This window comes from Triticum urartu, chromosome 2, assembly GCF_003073215.2.
Source record: "Triticum urartu cultivar G1812 chromosome 2, Tu2.1, whole genome shotgun sequence".
NCBI lineage: Eukaryota > Viridiplantae > Streptophyta > Magnoliopsida > Poales > Poaceae > Triticum > Triticum urartu.
Genome location: NC_053023.1, coordinates 76913545 through 76930638, shown reverse-complemented (window position 1 = coordinate 76930638; position 17094 = coordinate 76913545). Strand labels below are relative to the sequence as shown.

Sequence of the window (17094 nt, the reverse complement as noted above, 5' to 3'; positions counted from 1 at the left end):
CGAACCAAAGTATGACATGCTGGTAAGCAGTATGACTTGTATCTCCCACAACTCACTTGTGTTCTACTCGTGCATATAACATCTACGCATAAAACTGGCTCGGATGCCACTATTGGGGAACATAGTAATTTCAAAAAAAATCCTACGCACACACAGGATCATGGTGATGTATAGCAACGAGAGGGGAGAGTGTGTCCACGTACCCTCGTAGACCGGATGCGGAAGCGTTAGCACAACGCTGATGTAGTCATACGTCTTCACGATCCGACCGATCCAAGTACCGAACGCACGGCACCTCGAGTTCTGCACACGTTCAACTCGATGACGTCCCGCGAGCTCCGATCCAGCAAAGCTTCACAAGAGAGTTTCGTCAGCATGACGGCGTGGTGATGGTGATGATGATGCTACCGATGCATGGCTTCGCCTAAGCACCGCTACGATATAATCGAGGTGGATTATGGTGGAGGGGGGCACCGCACACGGCTAAGGGATCAATGATCAACTTGTGTGTCTCTTGGGGTGCCCCCTGCCCCCGTATATAAAGGAGGGAGGGAGGAGGAGGCCGGCCCTAGGAGGGGGGCGCCAAGGGAGTAGGATTCCTACTCCTAGTAGGAGTAGGTTTCCTCCTTTCCTAGTCCAACTAGGAGAAGGGGGGGGGGGGGGGGGGGGGGGGAAGGAAGGGGGAGGGGGGCCGCGCCCCAAACCCCTTGTCCAATTCGGACTGGGCTTGGGAGGGGCACGCGCCACCTCCTGGCTGCTGCCTCTCCTTCCTACTAAGGCCCATTAAGGCCCATTGACTCCCCGGACGAATTCCCGTAACTCCCCGGTACTCCGAAAAATACTCGAATCACTCGGAACCTTTCCGATGTCCGAATATAGCCTTCCAATATATCGATCTTTACGTCTCGACCATTTCGAGACTCCTCGTCATGTCCCCGATCTCATCCGGGACTCCGAACTACCTTCAGTACATCAAATTACATAAAATCATAATACCGATTGTCACTGAACTTTAAGCGTGCGGACCCTACGGGTTCGAGAACTATGTAGACATGACCGAGACACGTCTCCGGTCAATAACCAATAGCGGAAACTGGATGCTCATATTGGCTCCCACATATTCGACGAAGATCTTTATCGGCCAAACCGCATAACAACATACGTTGTTCCCTTTGTCATCGGTATGTTACTTGCCCGAGATTCGATCGTCGGTATCTCAATACCTAGTTCAATCTCGTTACCGACAAGTCTCTTTACTCGTTCCGTAATACATCATCCCGCAACTAACTCATTAGTTGTAATGCTTGCAAGGCTTATAGTGATGTGTATTACGGAGTGGGCCCAGAGATACCTCTCCGACAAAGGAGAGTGACAAATCCTAATCTCGATATACGCCAACTCAACAAGTACCTTCGGAGACACCTGTAGAGCACCTTTATAATCACCCAGTTACATTATGACGTTTGGTAGCACACAAAGTGTTCCTCCGACAAACGGGAGTTGCATAATCTCATAGTCATAGGAACATGTATAAGTCATGAAGAAAGCAATAGCAACATACTAAACAATCAAGTGCTAAGCTAACGGAATGGATCAAGTCAATCACATCATTCTTCTAACGATGTGATCCCGTTTAATCAAATGACAACTCATGTCTATGGCTAGGAAACATAACCATCTTTGATCAACGAGCTAGTCAAGTAGCTAGTGACACTCCGTTTGTCTATTCACACATGTATCATGTTTCCGGTTAATACAATTCTAGCATGAATAATAAACATTTATCATGATATAAGGAAATAAATAATAACTTTATTATTGGCTCTAGGGCATATTTCCTTCAACTATGTCAAGACTGGCTTCTTACCGGCAAAGAATGTCATTCATTGGTGTGCTCCCAAACCGGATGAAGTCAGGCCTCATCCCTAAGACAATGAAGTAATCGTTTTTACTGACCACATGAGCCGGGGCTTCTCACCGCCCGGGTCAAAGTTTTTCTGTGATGTTCTGCACTTTTTTCAACTTCATCCTCAAGACATCGGTCCTAATTCCGTGTCAAACATCTGCAACTTCCAAGTCTTCTGTGAAGTATATCTTTAAGAGGAACCAAGTGTTGAACTTTTTAGAGAGTATTTTTACTTGAATCGCCAAAATGAATTCACTGATGGGCCCATTCAGGAACTTGGAGGGATCTCGATTCAACGACGCAGAGACGCCGTCTTTCCTTATGCCAAACTTCCAAGCCATCCTAAGGATTGGAATAAGACATGGTTCTACTGCAAGGATACATCTCCGGCTGATGAGAATCCCATGCCCGGCTTTTGTGACCAACGACTTAATCCGAAGCATCCTCTCCCGACCGGCTTACCACTGCCGAGCGGGCCAAACTTGCGCCTACCTTGTCAAAGGTCAGAGCTCTACTGGGCAATGGATTGACCGGAATTGACCTGGTTCGATGCTGGGTAGCCTGGAGGGTCATACCCTTAAGCCGTCGGTCCGGTTTAATGTGTACGTATACCGGCGACACCAAAGATTCACTGCATTACAGTTCAAAATGTTTATCTGATAAAGCTATCAATGAGATGACCAAGACTCTTCTCAATGAGAGTTTGGAGAGCTGCAGTCAAGTGGGTCTGAATCCCTTCTGCACACTCAACCCTGCACCGTATGTAAGTATGTCCGGTTTATATACCTTACTTTGTTGTTCATAAAATCTGGAAATTTTCTAACCTTCGTTGTAATTTGTTACAGGCTAAATCGGCCTTTTGGGATAAACAATATGATGAAAAAGCCACCAAAACGCCAGGACTAAGACCAAAGCCGTCAAGAAGAACAAGAAGAAATCCACTGCTTCTGATCTACTCAATTTGGACAAAGATGATGATGAGTTGGAGGTAGACCTTGATTCTCTTGGCTCTTTTTTCATCCATCTTATTGACACTGATTACTATCAGGATGATGCGGAAACCATCCAGGCGAGTGATGACGAGGTAACTAGTATTTCCTCTGACTCAAAGCCATTGCCAAGCCAGAAAACTCGACAAGTGATCCGGAAAGTAAGGTTTTCTAACCCTTTAGCTCACTTGGATCCCAACTTTATTTTGAAGTAGCGACAACATGAGAACCGGCGCAGAACCCGGGCTAGTGGAGGTGGAGAACTTTCCGCCGGCTTGCCCAACACGCCAGCCCCACGCAAGCGACGGAATGAGGTACTTCCAAACAATTCCAACTCTTCTTTATTCTCAAGCAGATTTTATTTGTCAAATGCTTATCACTCCTGACTCAAATTACCAGGGGACCTCTCACTCTTCATCTGGCGATTCATCTCAGACCCCGCTTCCAGCTTTCAAGACTGCCCCTGGGTACCAACTTAGTCTGACCTTTTCAACATCTATAAACTCATACTGACTTTGTAACCCTTTTGTAGTGGGAAAGCAAAGCCTAGCAAAAAGGGTAAGATAAACAAGCCAACAGAGGATCCCAAGACTCATGAACCTGAAAAGCAAGCACCCATTTCTGAAGCTTCCGTAGAACAACCGGAGGAACCTGCCGATGACCCGCCACCAGAGGATCGTGGTACCTCTGCTGATCATATAACTGTTGACCCCTTAAGCACTGAACCGCCGATTCCAGTCAAATCTTTGAAGCCAGACACTGAGGAGGTATTGATCACTGGCACTGGTTTCCAAGAACCGGGGAATCCTATTGCTCTAGCAAAGCATTCTGCCAAGGAAGAAATGGTTGAAAGGCGCAAGGTCAAATTTGACATGGCCAACTATTCTCATCTGAGTATGAGTGAAACCCTCCTCCGGTTATTTGAATCAAATACACAGCAAGCAATCGTGATCTGGAAATTGACATGGTCAAGCACATGCATCAGAAGCATGATGTATTATTTCTTGCTTTCACATAAGTTATATTCCTTTAGCCCCCAAGTGTACTGAATATGATAGAATTTAATATACTGTAGACTTGTTAGATAGCCTTAAGCCAAACGTGTAGCCCCCAAGGGTCGGCTTACACTTGTAAAGATAACCCGGGACTTGTAATGATCAACTTTGCACCTGTAGCCCCCAAGGGCCGGCTTAAAGAATTGAACCGGGTCTTCGGTAATAATGATCAATTTCCCAGCAGCAGCCACCAAAAGCTAGTTGAATCCACATGATTAAACCGGAATTTATCATTGTCAGATAATCTTTAATCCCTCTTGCAACCGGGTGAACTTTGTTACAAAGTATGAACCGGGGTCATCTGTCATCATATCATAAAGGAAAAAATGTGCATGCATTAGCCCCCAAGTGCCAAGTGCTATTGCTTGCAATGGGCTTGGGACTTAGCAATATGTAAATGTGATACAAGAAAACTTTCTGCACGCATTAGCCCCCAAGTGCCAAGTGCTATTGCTTGCAAAGGGCTTGGGACTTATCAAAATATACTATTTCACAATGTTGGGGATATCGCTTATCAGGAACTTATCGGTCGACCCAAGATAAGGGGTAAATCGGTCAGTTTATCGGCATATCGGCCAATTTATCGCCATATCGGCTAATTTATCGGCTGATTTATCTTATCGGTCAGACAAGGGTAAGCGATAAATCGGTCGATTTATCAGAATATCGGAAGATATCTTGAACAGTGCTATTTCATAACTGTGCATACTTGTTTGAATCTACTATTTTCAGGAAGCATCCGGTCAATTTCAATCTCAGCTAACTGGTTTAAAAACCCGGCTTGAAGCACAAGAATCTGAGACCCGGAAGGCTGACTCCAAATTCAAATTTAGCTTGGAAGAAAATGAGAAACTCAAGACTAAGTTTAATGTTGAAAAATCTGCTTGGGTTGAAGAAAAAGCTTCCCTGATCAAGAGAGCTGAAAAGGCTGAGGCCTCATTAGAAGAGGTCAACATCGAACTTACGAGGTTGAAGCATCATATCAATCAGATGACTTTTGCTATCTTTGGTAAGACCTGTTATCTTGTAATGATTTTCCACCCTCCATGTTATAAACCGTCAGGTGAGTTAATCCTTATATGCCATATGTAGGTCCCAGAAGCAACAATCTTGGGAAGGAAATGCGGATAAAGCTGAAGGCGGTTTACACGTTGGTGGAACAACTATACACCGGAGTTCAGTGTACGATAGCCACCATCTCCCCAAGTAATCAAGCTCCAACTTTGCTCAGCAACGTTTTAAGCCAACTTTCTGTTCTGCCTGCCCGTATCCAAGAAAACAAATGGTCGGCTGCGAGACCCGGTGCCATTACGGCTTTAAGCCGGGCGAAGGCATGTCAGTCGGAATTAGACCCGGCCGAGCTTGCCACTGGCTGTCCTAGTTTCAAAGGGGACGAGTCTATTTTCGATAAGAAAGATTTTGCTGCATGTGTGAAGGAGATGCGTCCCTTGGCGAGCCTGCTTGTTGAAGAAACAGATTTGACCAAATATCAGGCGGCTTATACTGCAGAGAACCAGGAGATGCCCACGTCGGCAACAAAATTACAGATCTTATCCCTCCAATTCGTAAGCATACTTTTGCCCCTGAAATCGACCCGTCTGAGCTTATCGGTGATAAAGCTGAATTCCAAGCCTTGTCTGGCATCGATTGGTCATCACCTGACTTCCAGACGGCGGATGGAGAAGAAGAACTGGCGCGGGATGACCCGGAAGCCTCGAACCGCCAAGACCAGGGGAGTTGAACCGCCGGACGGCTCACAATGTTCATCATCAAGCATTACCTTTGAAAACACTTAATCAATTGGGCTCGGGGAGCCATGTAATAGACTAGTTAAACTTTGATCTGCCATGCCATCGTGCATATTTTGTTTCGCACAATATTGCCGATCCGCCAATTGAAGGTCTGCCACTTATGGTCATGACCTCATAAAATATATAGATCAGAGCTATTATTTTTCCTGCACATAAACATATCACAAGTGCCCTGGCGGTTCACCTCAGGACGGGTCATAACACCTCAAATAAAAACCACTGGGGACTTACTCTGTCTATAACCAGGGCCGGTTTAATCATAACCTTTATATAATTATAACGAAATATCATACCTGCGATATTTTTGGTCATACCGTCGGTTCATCATATTCCTGGCGTTTGAAGCCAAACAAAGGATATCAAAACTATGTTCCATGAATCAATTTTTTTTTCTAACAGCTGCCTTTAGCAACACTTGCACATAGTGAATTTTTTCTAATGTTGAGCCTGATGGTTGGATCGAGTCTGCAATACGTATAGCGGCCGCCAAAATTTACATCAAGGTACGCAAAAACGTATAAACACGTGCATAAGCATTCAGGAAAAAGTTGCCTTCAAGGCTGACTGTTGCTCATGATATACTTTGCCCACGCCATCAGGTTTCGCTCCATTCCACTCAAGCTCTCCCTTCCAGCCAAAATGGCCAATCGGGTAGCATCAAGCCGTATACCTTCTGGAGTAGGTAAGTCAAACGGTGTCTGCAGCGCCTGCTCAGCTTTCCCTAGTGAGAGCTCTGGCTGCCACGAGCTTCATCGGCACTGCGGCCAGCATCATCGCTGCCATTGGCGTCCTGGTTTTTCTGTGCATCATCATCACTCGCAGCCAACATATCGACTCGAGGCGATCTTGCCGGTAGATTCGCCATGAAACCCTCCACTACGGAATCAGGGTTCCCACGACTCTCCTTGCCATTTGTGATGGATGCAAATAAACCATGAATGGACTCGGTAGGCTGGATCATAGCTACCTGCTATGTTGTCGCACGATGCGCAGAACGATAATGGGGACACAGTTTGTCGTAGCGCTTCCGACGACGAAAGACGGCGAGCGGCCCACAACGCGGTATGGAACCAGCTCATGGAGGACGAGCACGTCGGAGTTGTTGACGCGGAAGTGTGTACTGCTGCTACCAGGCAACGCGCCGCGGGTCAGCAAAGCGTCAGGACGCCACGCCGAGTCGTCGTCGACGAAACTAACCGCACTAAAGAGGACGACGTTCCTCGGGATCATCTAAACGCCGAAAAATAGTGAAGAAATGACCTGCGCCATGGATCGAAATACGGCCAATCCCATGGTAGGCCATAACTGTCGTGGGGTAAAATCTGACAGTAAAAGATGTATGAGAACGAGGCTTGATCTAACAAGAGGCAGGTGGGTGACAGAAGATGTATACAGGTCCAGGCCCTTGTGCGGATGGAGGTAAAAAAACCCTATAGGTGTTCTCGCGTACGGTTTTGCGAATACAAGGGTTTTTGAACCCGTCATAAGATACTAGAAGTAGGCCGCCTCCTGCTTCTTCGTCGCCCCGAGCCAGATCGGCGGAGCGCTGACCTACTCGCGCACTGCTTCGGTCTAGGAGTAGCGCTCGCGGTAGGCCGGCTCCTCCGGCTCGGTTTTGGGCAGGGACGGCGGGGCCACCAGCGGCACGACGCAGTCGCCCGCCGCGGAGAGGGTCATGGCCTCCGCCATGGCAGCCTCGAAAGCCGCCTCATCCGTCTCCCTCCACCGCTCCTCTTCCTCGCTCTCCTTGATGGCCGCCTCGGCCTCCTGGTCCTCGTCGTGGACGACGAGCGCGGGGCGGCGGCAGGCTGTGGTCGACGCCGCGGACGCCTCCTCGTACTCGAAGGCGAACCATCGAGCCCAGTTGGGCGAGTCGATGGTGAAGTGCGGGTCGACGCGCTGCTCCGACGTCAGCAACGCCCGCCGGCGCCGCACCTCCTCCGCATGGGCCCTCGCCATCCGCGGCGCCGCCGGCACTGGGATCTTCTCCGGATCCAAATGCCAGTCATGCGGCAGCGTCACGTCCGGGTACGGCAGAGGCATGCGGTGGTGTCAGTGCCACTCGGCCTGGTGCAACGGCACGTTGATGCGCTGCCTCTGCCGGGGAGCGCGCGCCGGCGCGGGGAGGGCGGGAAGGGAGGGAGAATGGCGGGCGGGCGTTTTGCCCTTGCGGCTGCTGCCGATGCCGGAGAAGAAACCCATGCTGGTGGTGGCTAGGGTTGTCGCCGGCGTGGGGGCAGGGGTGGCCAGATGGGGACGGGGGGCGAGTGATAGTGCATGAGGACGGGCCCGCCGCACGCCCGGCTTAAAAAAGGACGACCACTGTCGCTGACGCGTGGGCCCAAGGTGGGCGGTCGTCATAAATTATGTTGACCGTTGTAGTTAGACGGCCGTCAGGTGGGGACGCGGCGGACGGCGAGGAGACGCGGCGCGTCCGCGCCGACACATTCCAGACGCAATTTTAGGCCGGAAATGGGTCGGCACGGAGTCGGGCGGACACGATTTGAGTTTGGGTCGGCGCGTTGAGTCGCCACTTTTGTCCGCGCCGACCCAAACGGACGCGGACGGACGAAATGGGTCGCCCCATTAGAGTTGCTCTTATTACCGTCTTTATTGGGTTTTGTGTCACCATGGGTCTACCCCTTCATTCACCTCAAAAAACCAAAAAAAAAAAAACCATTGTTTGCTCCAGCAACAACATGCACGCTACTACTATTTGCAAGCACGGGCGAATCGACGACACGGCGACCCTGCACAGATGACCGAAGGTACTGTGACGAGTCCATGGCTTTTTTTCCACACGGCACACGCATCCAATTCGAACTAGATTTGCTTTTCAATGCCAGGCGCATGCAACCCCAGTTCAGAACACTCAACTTTTACCAACGGTTACCCCTATCCACCCCCCATGCGGCAGCAATAACTGACGCCACGACCCAGCCCTTTTTTTCCCGAGTGAATGAACGCCCCGACGCAGCCTGAAAAGTCCTCCGCGCACCACGCACGGGTCCACACCCCTCGCCAGCCGGCTCGGGCCGGGGCCACCAGCCACCAAGCCCGCCCAGTCGGCAAGCCCCACAAGGCACCCCTGCCGCCTGACCCGTCTGACCGGCTGCCCCCCACCCGATTTATCATCGCCCACCCAACCCCAACCAAGAAGACCAGACCACAACCCAAAACCAAACACCACCACCACCTCCCCCATCTCCTCCGTCATCCCTCCCCTCCCGCGCTCCCCCCCCCCCCCCCCCCCAATCCACCACCGCCGGCCCCGCCCCCCGCGGCCGCCGCACCGCAAATCCGGCGCCCCCACGCCCCGATCCGCCCGATCCGCGCCGGATCCCCTCCTCCCCCCACCGCGGGCGCCGCACCCTACCTCAGATGGGCGTCGGCCGCACCAGCCGCGGCGGGCCCTCCACCGCGGGCCGGCCCTACTTCCCGCCGATCTCCGCGCCGGCCGCCGCGTCCTCCCCCTCCCCGCCGTCCCCGCCGGCGCCCCCCGTCGAGACGGCCTCCACGTCCGTCACCAAGACCGTCAACGGGTCGCACCACTTCAAGATCGCCGGATACTCGCTCGCCAAGGGGATCGGCGTCGGCAAGTACATCGCCTCCGAGTCCTTCACCGTCGGCGGCTTCGAGTGGGCCATCTACTTCTACCCCGACGGCAAGAGCGCCGAGGACGGCGCCGCCTACGTCTCGCTCTTCATCGCGCTCGCCAGCGAGGGCACCGACGTGCGCGCGCTCTTCGAGCTCACGCTCGTCGACCAGAGCGGCAAGGGCCAGGACAAGGTGCACACTCACTTCGGGAGGTCGCTCGAGGGCGGGCCCTACACGCTCAAGTACCGGGGCAGCATGTGGTCAGTTCCCTTTGCTTGCGCTATAAAACTTTTATTATCGGACTCCATAGGTCATTAGATGCATACACTGTGCTTTTCATTGCTGTTTAGAGAACTAAGTCGTTTATTCCAGTTGGAATGGATAACATTGGACAGTATTCTCGAGTAGGAATGTGCAATTTCTTAGGTTTCGTGCTGGCAATTAGGTCTGCGGCAATTTAGGAGATTTATATGCAGATGTGAGCTGCTTTAGGTTTAGTAGTCGGTTTGCGTTTAGGGCGTTTCTAATGCAAATGCGTTAGAAGTGAGCCGTAGTATATTGCATGGTATTAGGAGGCGCTGTCGTGGCATGCATGCACACACCGGTGCCCCAGCGTCGCCCTCATGGTCGTCGAATCAAACCACAAGTGGGCAGCGCTGCTCCGGGCCGGAGAACTCCCCTGCTCACTGGGGCAGCGCGTGCGCACCCCCCCCCCCCTCGGCGGTGTTATGTCGTGACCCGGGGAATTTCTTAACGAGGGGGCCAGGAGGAAGAGACAAGATGGCAGAGGGGCTGCCTTCTCCCCACAGGCAGATCTACATATACTCTACTCCGCACAGGCTACACCGCATCCTTCAAAGCCGGATTTGCTAATTCTCATCTAGATGAGAATTAACTAGGTCACATCTAGCTCCTACACCATATAATTAATCAAACAAAAAAAATCCCATGAATCTCCGCGTAAAATCAAATGGTATAAAGTTAGATGTGACTTTGTTAGATCTCATCTACTCCCTCCGTTCCAAATTACTTGTCATGGTAATCACCCCCCATATGTATACATGTGTAGCTTGGTTCGTTCTGTATATGTCCTAGGGATTCAGTTTATATAGCTTAGTTTGCTGGAGTTGGCTACTTAGCTGCTCTGCTGCATGTCTGTTCATGCTTTATAATAAGAATTGTTATGCTGTCTTCTGTTTCGTATTATGTCTTAACTGGGTGTCAATTCATTGGGGCTGAATGCTATTGTTTTTGTTTTGGGAATGTAAAGTTAAGTAGTTTTGATGTTTATTTTCAAAAATCTGCAGTTCTGCACTAGAAAATTTACCTTGCTAGTTTTTAGGCCAGTAAGTTAGTCCATGATGGTATGGAGTTCTGTTGTAGGCATGGTTGGTCATTGTTACCGATTGGGTTATATCTGTCGATTTGATAACCACAGAATAAGACATGGGCACATTAAGCTTGATATGCCTACCACTCTTCCTCCGGTAGTGTTGCAGCACAAAAGTTGATTGAAGCAATCATGTTCAAGTTTCCTTGGAGATCCATATGTTGATTCACATAAGTATCTGGTGAGGTTGAGAATTGCCCTTTTGTCATCTGGGATTGCATAGGACTACTATTTATATGGTGCTGGGACATTAATATATATGTTGTTTCTGTATTTTTTTGTGGTAAGAGTATTGTAGGCTATGTTGCCCTAATATGTCTGGCACATTTATGGCGCTATGGTATTCTCCAGAAGCAAAGATACTTTGATATGATAATGTATGCTTATAGACTTACAGTGGATGTAACGGAAATTATTTACCAGCTCATTCGTGTTTGCGAAAGCATATACTCCCTCCGTCCCAAAATAAGTGACTCAACTTTGTACTAACTTTAGTACAAACTTGAGTCACTTATTTTGGGATGGAGGAAGTATTTGAGTTGATCCCAGCCCTGCCAACTAATTGCTGATTAAATAAATACCTAGGATCAGATTGCACTTTCTTGTTGGATGAGATTGTAGTTCCTTCGCAAATCTTAGACAGTTGTGTCTCGTATAAGTTAGTAGTGTGACCATCTAGGTGTGGTTGTAGTTCCTTGTTGGATGACATCATAGGCCTCCTTTGGTTCATAGGGTAGCAATGATATAGGAATAGGAAAATCATAGGATATGGCCTCCTTTGGTTCATAGGAATATTGTATAGGAATCTTAAAGGATAGGAACTTTGTAGGAAAAATTCCTTTGGAGCCCTTTGGTTTGTAGGAATGAATTCCTATTCCTATGTAGGATAGGAATCAATTCTTCACATTTCAGAGGGAAAAAAACATTAGCCTAGACTCGATGGAAAAATTCCTATCCTATGCATCAAATGACAACTCTTTCTCTATAGGATTAGAGATGCATGTCATCTAATGATGAGTATTTTATTGTGTTTGGTTCCACTTCCTATCTTTTATTTGTCATTCTTGCTTGTAGTCGTGTTTCTGGATGTTATGTAAATTGATAGAATACAGTGTAGAGCAAGCGGTTCATGTAAACATGTATGATTTATCCGTGTTCTCACTTCGCTTGTTTGACCACGTGTATCTGTCCATCCTGTTTGAATAGCTTCTTGGTTTAGCTGTTTGATATTACTGTATGCATTGAACCCTGATTTTGCTTGCCGTGCAGTAACTAAAGCAACTTCACAAGTAACTTCCTAACTTATTTCTGCACATCTTGCAGGGGTTACAAACGTTTCTTCAAACGCTCTGGCCTGGAAACATCAGATTATCTCAAAGATGATTGCCTTCTGGTAAACTGCACCGTTGGTGTTGTTCAGTCACATACTGAAGGGCCAGAGATATACAGCATACCAGTGCCACAATCTGACATGTCTCAGCATATTGGGCATTTGTTGACCAGTGGAAAGAGAACTGACATAACATTTGAAGTTGATGAAGAGATGTTTCCTGCTCACAAGGTGGTTCTTGCAGCCCGATCACCAGTTTTTAGGGCACAGCTCTTTGGTCCCATGAAGGATAAAAACATGAAGTGCATAAAGATTGAAGACATGGAGGCTCCAGTGTTCAAGGTTTTACATGGCTTCTTCTTTTCATTTTATTTATCTTCCATGCTGTCTGTTCCTGCATAATTAACTACTACCATGTCGTCTTTTACTGCCATAAAGTATTGACACTTACACCTTGCAACCTTTTTTTTATCTCATTATTATTGAATTGGAAGTAAGTTAGTTACTTTTTGTAAAAACAACCTGGTCGAAACATAACTTTAGTGCCTTGGTGCATAATATTATACCGTAACATCTGGAAATGGGAGTTTCAGTATAACTGTCACGATTTCATTTTTGGATTTCAAGCAAGTTAAAGGTTTTTCCTTTGTTCTGTGAACTATTTATAGTACCTGACAAATCCGGTAAAGGATAACGCAGTGCAGATATGCTGTTTTTGCTCCATAATTTTTAGGGCAATCAGTTTGATGGAATATGCTGCTAGGAACTATAATAGTCTTGAGCTACTAGCTGCACTCTAAGCTGTAATCAGCGTAGTTCGAGGCTCTAGTTCATCAAGTTTAACTTGGTCTTCTATCTTTTTACTATAAACACTTGCATTCTCTTAGCTGTGCAGAAATATGGTTCATCCATTTTCTTTGCCTTTTGAAACCTTCTATCACTTGAGCTGACTTGGTAAGCATCATATTCTACTTTGCAGGCCTTGCTCCATTTTATGTATTGGGATGAGTTGCCCAATATAGAAGAGCTTACTGGTCTAAATACGACTTGGGTTTCCACTTTGATGGCTCAGCATTTGCTTGCAGCTGCTGATCGGTATGCATTGGAGAGACTAAAGCTGCTTTCTGAACTCAAGCTATGTGAAGACGTTGCGATAAACACAGTTGCAAATACTTTGGCGCTGGCTGAACAGCACCATTGCCACCAGCTAAAAACTGTTTGCTTGAAATTCGTGGCCTCGCCGGAAAATTTGAAAGGTAGCCAGCATTCTTCTGAATTTAAGCCTGAGAATATGTTTTGCTATAGAATTTGGCAATATCCGACTTGTTGCTATAGAATTTGTTAGCATATATGTTGAACTACAATGCCAAGAAGTACTCCCTCCGTCCCATGATATAAGAGCGTTTTTGACACTACACTAGTGTAAAAAACGCTCTTATATTATGGGATGGAGGGAGTACTACAATTCTAAGTACTACAACTGAGTTGCCTATCAGATCCCATGACCACTCCGGCATACATACTGCATGAACACTGAAATGGGAGTGTCAGTAAACATCCATCAGTGTACTCAGGATCACATAAGCTGCAACATGAATTTGTTGAGGCTTTTGACACGAGTAGCCTAGATTTGCTCTTTGATTAATTTAGTGGTATACCACAAGGCTATGGCTTTTATGGTCTTCCATGTGAAGTTGTGAACATGAGTTCCGCTGATGCAAAACAAGTTCCAATATACTCCCTCCGTGAACCAATATAAGATCGTTTACTCTAAACGATCTTACATTAGATCACTACTTTAGTGATCTAAACGTCCATATTGGAATCTCTAGAAAGACTTATTATATTTAGGAACGGAGGGAGTAGTACTTAAATTTTTCGAGAGTCTGTCAGGCTATGAACTCTTTGCCGCTGCTTATTGGTCAATGGTATGCTGCGTGAACCTTTTGCTAGTGTCTGACCTATTAGTTGTACCCTTGACCTTGCAGTATGTATTTACTACCAACCAAGCCACAAGCATCTTGAATATATGAAAAAGCGATGAGTATTTTTCTTTTTCTATGCAAACTGATACCCTTGGTTTTGGAACCATAGCATGTGATCTGAAATCCTAATCTGTCACACCGTTCTTTCTTGTGCAGCTGTCATGCAAACCGAAGGATTCGATTATTTGCAGCAAAGCTGCCCTTCTCTCCTGACCGAGCTTCTGGAGTATGTTGCGAAGGTAGGAGACCACGCCGTGCCCCCCTGCTTATATTCCAACGAAGTGCTGGATGGTGGCGATGCCAATGGAAGACGTGTGAAACCAAGACTTTAACTGCTCCCCAGGTCAGCCTAGGAGTTCCATGGCTGTTGTGCTGTAAAGTGTTCCTATAACAGCATGCATGTGGCATGCTGTAGTGTGTATCGGTGTTTGTCTTGTGATTCTGATCTTCATCTTCATCCTCAGCCGTGATGCTAGTCTGGAGCTCGTTGTTGCTGATATATATTCAACTGACTGGCCTACAATTGCATTTGCTGCGAAGCTCTGTTACTTTGCAGCCTGTGGTCATAAGTGCACACACACACAGGTGGCGCGGCGAGGGTTGACTGACCTGACCGGTACAAGGTTTGATCAAGCAGAAATAAAACCGCAGGATGTGTTCACAGAAATTGGTTTGTGCTAGGTCAGCCTTGTTGATTCCTAGTCGTCTGCATGACTAGTTGTATTGAATTGAAATGATGTAACCCAATGAGATCTATTTGAATTGAATCCGTATGTTTAAAGTTCTTGTGTTTGCTTTTGTCCTACGAGTCCTGAAATTTGCGAGTGGTTTGGTGTGGTTTTGCTGCTACGTGAGAATGCTAATGGTTTTAAGCATTCAACTTAGGAATTGAACTGTTTTCTCACAAAGTTCAATTTTTGTAGATCCTCACTTAATTTGCAGTATTTGCCATTGAGAGCATCTACAGATGAAGCAATAGTTCTCAGGCATGGTTTACTACTTGGGGCGGGCTGCAACAAGCTTATTGTGAATTTGGACAGCTTGGAGCTACTCAACTTGTTGAACAATGGACCTGCAGAGGCTATTGTGGATGACTGTTAACATTTAGCTTGTGAATTCCTGTCTACCTCTTTTGTTCATTGCTTTAGAGAATCTAATGTGATTGCTCATGAGAAAGCAAAAATGGAAATCATTGAAATATTTTCTTAGACGAGCTTACTGGTGAGCTCATTTCAAGATGCAACGTTGATTGTGGTTTAATAAAGGGGATTATTTATGAAATAAGAGTGATGTAAAAAAAGCATGTACAACTAGACCGCTGGTTGCTCTTAAGACTAGCCACAGTGGGAGTAACTTCAGCAGTAACTTCGAGTCCAACTTAGCAAATTTGTCTATGTGGCAATGAATTAATGAAGAGAGAGATAGTTCTAGTAACTTAGCTAGTTACTGTAACATCACATCTCTCACTGCAATATAAGTCTATAATCTAATAAATGAAGCTTTGCATGACACCACACCTAAGTTACTCTTCACTGTGGCTAGTCTAAACGTCCGGGTGGACAGCCTGAACTAACAAATGCCACCTAATCAGGCACCCCCCCCCCCCCCCCCCCCCCCCCCCCCCCCCCCCAAAAAAAATCTCAAATCCCTCCAAATGGACCAACTTCACCAAATCAACTACCCTGCTCCTACGCCGGTTCTTCCTTAACCGCCTTCGAGTCGTCACCCTTGCTTCGCATCCACGTCATTATCATAGATGTCGACGTCCACTACCCCGACCTCCATAGCCATGGACGACGGCTTGACAGAGTCCGTGGGAGTCCCGATAGTCGCGAGCAACCCGAAGACCATCGTCGAAGGGGAGCGGCGCGACTGCGAAGCTGTAGAGAGGGAAGTTGTGCAGTATGAGACCGTTGACATGAACTTCTAAACAACATTTGTGAGGTGCTCAACAGGTAAGGTATTCTTGTTGTGTTATTTTTTGCTTAGTAGATTGATTATATTCCAATTTGAGGTTTAACCAGACTCCTATGACATCAGGAAATACATATTGAAGGTTGCAGAGTTGCCAATTCTAACGATGGTTGACACATAGGCGTATCATGATAAGTTACTACAACAAAAAGAAGTACTATAACAAATAAACTAAGTTAGATGGATGGCCAGTTAACATCTACCCGAAGATCAGAAAGGAGGTCAAGAAGGAATCAAAACTATGGACTATTTCTAGTAGGTGACGTAGTAGTAGGCACACACAAACAAACATATACATGCAAAAGAATTCAGAAATCAGGCATTCCACACCTACATGTAGTGTGATGTTATAGGAATGGCAGAAATCATCCTATGCAGGTGATTGATCCATGCTGCTCAACGTAAAGCTACATGTAGTGTGATGTTATAGGAATAGCAGAAATCATTCTATGCAGGTGATTGATCCATGCTGCTCAAAGTAAACGCTACATGTAGTGTGATGTTATAGGAATGACAGAAATCATCCTATGCAGGTGATTGATCCATGCTTCTCAAAGTAAACGTTACATGTAAACATTACCTATCCTTGGAAGCACTAGTCTGAACGGGAGGTCATGTGTGAGCCCTCAAATGAACCACCTTTGTACCAGAAGCATGTAGGAGGACCATCGACTACTGAAAGGCAAGCATCTGGAGAGGTTGATCACAGAAGAAAATCACGAGGCATGGTGATATTATACATCGCAACTTTGTAAGTACCGTGCTGAGTCAGATCATAACAAGAGGGGTGGAAGTATTTGAATGCAGGACTGCCACCACCGAATGCACTATATCAACCTCCAAACTCACCAAACATCACTGCCTTAACATCTTGATTTTTCTTTTGAGATTTTTTCAAAACTTTTCAAACATGGTTTTCATGAAGTTTTTTCAAATTTGATTTTCATGTGATATTCTCTTGTCTTGACATAAAAAACCTCATTTATCTCGTGTCGAACTAGTGTGTTCGAGCCAAGCCAAGCCAAGCCAGAGGAGGCAGCAGGGAGAGTACCCCGAA

General features: G+C 46.9%; 1 protein-coding gene across 2 annotated transcripts; it reads left to right on the top strand.

The window, feature by feature from the left end:
• The first annotated feature begins 9031 nt into the window (after positions 1–9031).
• On the top strand, positions 9032–14861 carry LOC125535922 (BTB/POZ and MATH domain-containing protein 1-like). 2 transcript variants are annotated; one of them, XM_048698992.1, is made up of 5 exons: positions 9032–9618; positions 12072–12420; positions 13058–13334; positions 14220–14406; positions 14528–14861. In XM_048698992.1, exons 1-4 carry the CDS (start codon positions 9143–9145, stop codon positions 14393–14395), a joined length of 1278 nt encoding a protein of 425 aa, XP_048554949.1. In that variant the 5' UTR covers positions 9032–9142; the 3' UTR covers positions 14396–14406; positions 14528–14861. The 2 variants fall into 2 exon arrangements, with proteins under 2 accessions (XP_048554949.1, XP_048554948.1); XM_048698991.1 differs by having other exon boundaries at positions 14220–14861.
• Positions 14862–17094: the final 2233 nt, after the last annotated feature.

Coding starts and splice junctions, on each gene's coding strand:
- LOC125535922 (XM_048698992.1), top strand. CDS start 9,143: ATGGGCGTCGGCCGCACCAGCCGCGGCGGGCCCTCCACCGCGGGCCGG. Junction 9,619..12,071: donor AAGTACCGGGGCAGCATGTG/GTCAGTTCCCTT, acceptor CACATCTTGCAG/GGGTTACAAACGTTTCTTCA. Junction 13,335..14,219: donor CTCGCCGGAAAATTTGAAAG/GTAGCCAGCATT, acceptor TTTCTTGTGCAG/CTGTCATGCAAACCGAAGGA.